General features: G+C 49.3%; 1 protein-coding gene across 1 annotated transcript in view; it reads left to right on the top strand.

Annotated features, from left to right (window-relative positions):
* The first annotated feature begins 404 nt into the window (after positions 1-404).
* The window catches only part of ABCC4 (ATP binding cassette subfamily C member 4), a 159538-nt gene continuing 153942 nt past the window's right edge, over positions 405-6000 (top strand). Inside the window, exon 1 of the mRNA XM_040584392.1 lies at positions 405-591. Within this exon, the coding sequence (XP_040440326.1) occupies positions 518-591 (74 nt within the window). The 5' untranslated portion in view covers positions 405-517. The remainder of the gene's footprint in view (positions 592-6000) is intronic.

The raw sequence follows: 6000 nt of genomic DNA, 5'->3' as shown, positions 1-6000 counted from the left end.
GGAGCGCTGCAGGCGCCGTGGAGATGCTTTTCATCAGCAACGGGCACACACTGACGAGGAACCGGGGACAGAAGCGCAGAGCCCCCGCGGTCCGGCGGTGGCCCACGCCGGCCGGAGGCCCGGCCCGTCCTGAGGTGACCAGCGGCCGCCCGTGGCGCTGCGAGCGGGGCGGCGGCGCCGGCTCCCTACCGCGCGGCGTTTGGCAGCGCCGCGGGGCGGCCTCGGCCCCGCCGGGGGAGGAGCGGCAGCGCCGCGGGGCGGCTGAGGGGGGGGGGGCCGCCCCCGCGCGGCCTCCGGGGCTGCCCGGCGCCTCAGCCGCCGCGCCGGGGCGGGCGCCGCGGGGGAGCGAGCCGGCAGGAGGCGTCCTCCGGCGGGAGGGAGGGACGAGGCGGGGGGTGCCGGCTTTCCCGGAAACAGCGCCGGCCGGCGGCAAAGCGGCGGCGGCCGCGGTGGGAAGTCGCCTCTGGTCCTGCGCCCTCGCCGCCGCCGGGCGGGTTGGCGCGGTGCGGCGGGCGGCATGGAAGCGGTGCCCCGCGAGGAGAAGCCCAACCCGCTGCGGGATGCCAACCTCTGCTCCCGGCTCTTCTTCTGGTGAGCGCTCGGGCGAGGGCAGGGCGGAGGGCAGCCGGCGCGGCGAGGTGCGGCTCCGGAGCGCCCGCCGGCGGGGAAGGCGCTGCGCCGGGGCTTAGCGCCCCTCGCCTCGCCTCCCTTGGCCGCTCGGCCCAGCCGGCAGTGGGGGGATGCTGAGCCCTGGCTAAGGGCCGGCCGGGTTGCACTTCAGCGCGCTCCCGTGGGGGTCCGGGCGCCACAGCGACGGCCGGGGGGGATGGGAGGCGGCGGCCGGCGCAGCCCGCGCTCCTCTGTCGGCTGCCGGCGGTGACTCTGCAGCCGCGGCTCGGCCCCGACCTGCCGCCCGTCCCAGCGGGCCCGCCGGGGCAGCCCTGCCGGCCGGCAGCCCCTCGCCCGCAGGTGGCTGCGGGGAGCGTGGCGTGGCGGGGTCTCCTGAGGTGAAGCCGGCGGCCCGCGCCGGGCGCTAATCCCCGCCGCGGTCTGGGCACAAGCGCGGCCGGGGGCCTGGCCGCCTCGGCAGGGCAGCCCTCAGCACGGCGCCGCCGCCCCCTGCGAGCGCGGGTTGGATTTCCTCGGTAGCTGCGGGGAGGGGAGGGCGGGAGCGTCCTCTGCCTTGTGGCCCAGGACCGGGTGCCGGGCTGCTCCCTGGCATTGTTCTGCTTCCCCGCTTGCATAACGGATCGCGGCCAGGTGTTGCTCATCTCGGCGAGGCTTGCTAATCTCGCTGTCGGCGCGGGGCTTTCCCCTTCGTGAATGAGGCGGTTTCTGAACTGTACTCTGCGTGGGAGTTTCCCCGTGTGAGGAGGGAATGGCTGGGCTGCACAGCCTGCCTGCTCTCCTCAACGCGTCAGCTGCAGTCGGGCTGCCTTGGCTCTCGGGGCGCTTAGGATATCACACAGCGAAGGCTGGGGGTGTTATGAAGGCTGGGGGTGTTACGGTGCTGCCACAGACTTTTATGGGACCAAACGACAACTAGTCCAAAGTTAGTACTTGCTTTTTTTATTAGTGGGGACCTTGGAGTGGCTAGATAGAATCATTCAGAGCAGTGAGGACCTACAGCTACAGTTTAGTTGCTTTGAAATGTCAATAGGAGAAGATCTGCGAAGTGCCGTGGGAGAGCGTTGAGCTTGTCTATCTTTGCAGGTGCCCTTTGGAAGAGAGCAGTTCTGAGGGGTAGCGCTGACTCCTGCTTCACCTACTGTAGCCTGAGCCAGGGCACACATGCCGTGTTATGTGGTGGAGGAGGGAGGGGGAAGGAAGAGAGGGCATGGCAGGTGAGGCTCTTTTTTTGGAAGTCTCTGGAACACAAGTAAAAATCTCTTTGATCCTATAAGCTACTCTGAGCAGGTGCAGAAATTCCTTTTGGAAGGTAGGGGGATTTTAAAAGCCCTGACAAATTTTAGCTAAAGAAATTTTCAGTCAAGGATTTTCCTCAGGGGTACTCAGTGCAAAAAAGAAAGGAAGGAAAGGGAGGAAGAAGAAAAAATAAAAAAAAGGAGGTCGTATGCTTGTGCAGAACTCCCTGTGTTCAGCGTTTTAACTTGTAATTTCTTCTTTGACACCAGGGGTACCCGTGTTGGGAACAGCATTGCTAGGAAATCCATACAGAATTGGATGAACCACATAGCATTCCAGGGCTGCTTCTGGTCTGTTCCCTTTCCCTTGCCGGGATCTTGTGGTGTTACTGGTAGTTCTGCCAAAAACAACCTAGTTAGACATAAAAAAGGAAGTGTGCAGTGCTCCTAGCTAGTTTTCTGACTGCTCGCATTGTCCTTTCTTTAGGCCTTTTGTATCGATCTCCATGTATTGCAGTGAAATGTTAAACAGCAACCACAAAGCACTTTAAATTTCCCAAGTCTTAGACAAGCACTTGAAAGGTTTCTTTTAGCCCAAACACATTTGTAGGTTCTCACTGTGCAAAGGGAAGAATAAGTAGGTGGCAGGCTGTGCTTGTGGGATGACAGAACTGCTGAAAGTCCAGAGATTGATTGGGACTTCATGCTTTATAGTCAGATGGTAGTGCACAACTGTAGGGCTTGTACTTTGAAAAAGGGTTTAGTGGGGTATGAAAAGCTTTAGAGGTTGCCCAATGTACTTTTTCTCAGGCTTCTGTAACAGCATAATTCACAGCACTGGAATTACCCTTTTAAAGTCTCTTCTGTTACCTGTGCTGCATGTCATAATGAAACATACCAGTATATACTTGTTATTTACTAGTATTAGTATTTTCTAAGTGAAAATTGCAGCTGAAATGATGACTGCAGTGGCTTGAGTAAGCAGGGGCTGTCACTTTTCTGCAGGTTAATACTCTTTTCCATAAAACCAAGGTAGTATTAAAACAGCTTTCATTAGCTATAAAGCTAACTTTTAAGGGTAGTTTTAAGAATTGTTCTACCTCTCTAAAAAGTGTATAGCATCTGTCAGACAGCTGTGTGAGTACTGCTTTGGCATCGCTTCATTTTAACTGCTGTCTCACACAGGATGTTCTGAGATGTTTTCAGCTGGAGAACTCAAAAAAGAGTGCATGAGGAGGTCTGTCCTGGGAGTAGTGGTAACCGCTACCACGCGGTTACTGAAGTGTGCCTGCTTGCTCTCCATATCTGAGGTGTTGACTGCTTCTTTATATGCTGGTGAGGTCAGAAAGTAGGGCATTGCAGGCAGCTAGGCAAGAGTCCTTTTTGTTTTCATTTTATATTTTGCTGCAAAAGTGCAATTTTGCTGTTGTAAGGAAGCACCCTCTCATTTGTTGCTAGTGGTGCAGAAGCAAAGCTAAAATTAATGCCAGCAGAAACAGGATCAGACTCACAGGAGAAAAGAAGTCATGTTTCATTGAATTATAAAACTAAGGTAATGAGTGTGTAGGCTGAAGACACATTCTTCTATTGTTCAAAGCTTGTCTTCTTGCTTTTGGGATGTGACTTTGACAAGTATGAGCTTGATGAACATTAAACTCTTACTAGTACATTCATGGGAAAGAGGAGCATCTGGATTGTGTGTGAATATTGTTATTATAATGCATCCCTTGTGTAATGTTAGTCTGGATGTTAGAAGGATAAAAAAACTGTTTGTGACAGAAGTATGAAGATCAGGGCAGTTGCAAAATACTCTTGTTTTCCGTATCTCTCACTGAATTATCTGTATGAACACAGGATTATCAAAGCCCAAATTGTTGTTCTGGATGTTCCAGATGTTACTGTAACTACTGATCTTTAGAATCACAAGCTCCCATGCTCACCGAACTTGTTTAAGCTCTGGCTGGTAGGTCAGTTACAGAGTTAGCAGTGCTCAGGTATATTTCTGATTTGCTTCATCTATGTTTTGTTGGGATGGTTTTTGGTTTTTGGGGGGTTTTTTGGTTTGTTTGGGTTTTTTTTGGTTGGTTGTTTTTTTTTATTTTAAGAGTGGCTCAACTTGCTGGTGAGAATGAGGGCTTTGAAGGGTGGATAGGATTTGGTTTTGGTTTTAGATCTCTCCAAGAAAGAGATAATTTATTCCAATGTTTTTCATATTTGAACAGCTATTCTGTCATAGGAAGTGTTTTGAGTTTAAAAAGCCTTACACTCCATGCTTTATGCAGTTAGTGAAAAGTGCTGTTCTCATCTTTTTTCCTGCTATGGAGGGTGGGTGGGTATTATTAAATTAATCACTATACACAGTAAGAGTGTTTATCTTTTCTAACTATTAACCCATCTTTAAGCTTGCATGTTCATTAAGTAGCAGGTATATTTTTATTTGCTTGTAGCATTTTCTCCCTTTATTTATCAAAGATGTTCTAGTTATACAGCAGTTGAATTTTTACACAGTCTCTTGTTCAGACATTGAATCTATTACAGTGGAAAGTTACAAAACATGGGCTATGATTAAATATTTTAAAGACTGGGTAACTCTTGGCCCATGAATAATGTGAGGAGGGCAGGCTGGAACACCCTGGAAAAGGGTATTCCGTGTTTCTGTTCAGAGAAGTAAAAGAAATTGAAGTCCTACTAAATTTCATACATGTATAAATTATTTTAAATTATAATAGTGATTACTTATCTGTAACAGACTCATTGTGACTATGACAAATTCTCAGCTCCTTTGAAGCACTGGATGCTGTCAGCATCCTAGGCTGGATGCCTTTTTACATCATCACTCGATGTGTGGCAACTGCCATTACAATAACAATGTTAAAACACAAACTGAAAACTTGCTCCAAGGCATCTGCACAGTTACGATTCCAAGGAACAAACTATTGGTTTGTCATTACCTGTTGGTGTCTGACAGCATTGTTCTTGGCTTACTAAGCACGTGCTTTAGGGAAAATGACAAAACCCCTGTCTTCTTCACAGCTGTAACTTGGAGTGTAGTGGGAGAAGAGTAAAAAAATACAAATATTTACCTTTGGATTTATGTGTGAACTGACTGGGTGAGTTTTTCAGTGATGACTGCCAAAATGTAGCTGTTTGGCCAAATGCAATCATGTCACGTACCTCTTTTGTAGCAGTGTAAATAACGACGTGCTTTACTTAACTTCTTCCTTCTCTCTCACTGCATAGCTTAGAATTGGAAGAACCACTGACTGATTTAGTTGGACTTCTGAGTAAGCCTAAGTGTCACCTGCATTTTAGTCCTGTAACTTGGCTGTCTTCAAAAGTGTATCTTGACTTGCACTGAAAGAGGTTAGGGAAAGAATTCATCACCTTTCTTGGAAGTTCCAGCTGGAGTCCATCAGTGCCACTGTTAAAACTGATCTGTGTTCCTTACAATGTCAGTGAATAGATTTGTCTGTGAGGCAGGTAACAAATGAAAATATCAAGCAGCATCAGGCTGTGTGGTTTGCCTGGGATCTTGCCTGATACCTTGTGAATTCCCACTGGCAATGCCTGAGATTAGTGATGATTTCTAGCAGATGCCACTGTATAGATTTCTGAGGTAGCTAATTTTTTCTTTTATTGACCTATTGGTGCTGGATGATTGCATACTGTAAGAAACTAAAGAAATATGTAAGCATCTTCAGTTTGGATGAACAGAAAACTCATTTTCAATGTCCAAAGAATGAAATCACACTTACTTTTTTTTTTTCCTCCTGATTGAAAGAAGACCACAAATCATACCTACAACTTTTTTAAAAGATCATGCCTTGTTTGTTCATTTATCAGATATTTAATATCCTGTCGTCAAATCTGAGTCATTCAGTCTTGTCATGGTTTAACCCCAGCTGGCAACAAAGCACCACACAGCTGCTGATTCACCCCCGAACCAGAGGGATGGGGAGGAGAATCGGGAAGGAATGTAAAACTCAGGGGTTGAGATAAGAGCAGTTTAATAGGTAAAGCAAATACTGTGCATGCAAGCAAAGCAAAACAAGGAATTCATTCCCTGCTTCCCATGATGGGCAGGCAGGTGTTCAGCCATCCCCAGGGAAGCCGGGCTCCGTCACACGTAACGGTT

This window comes from Falco naumanni, chromosome 2, assembly GCF_017639655.2.
Source record: "Falco naumanni isolate bFalNau1 chromosome 2, bFalNau1.pat, whole genome shotgun sequence".
NCBI classification, from domain to species: domain Eukaryota; kingdom Metazoa; phylum Chordata; class Aves; order Falconiformes; family Falconidae; genus Falco; species Falco naumanni.
This window is presented reverse-complemented; position numbering and strand designations above follow the sequence as displayed.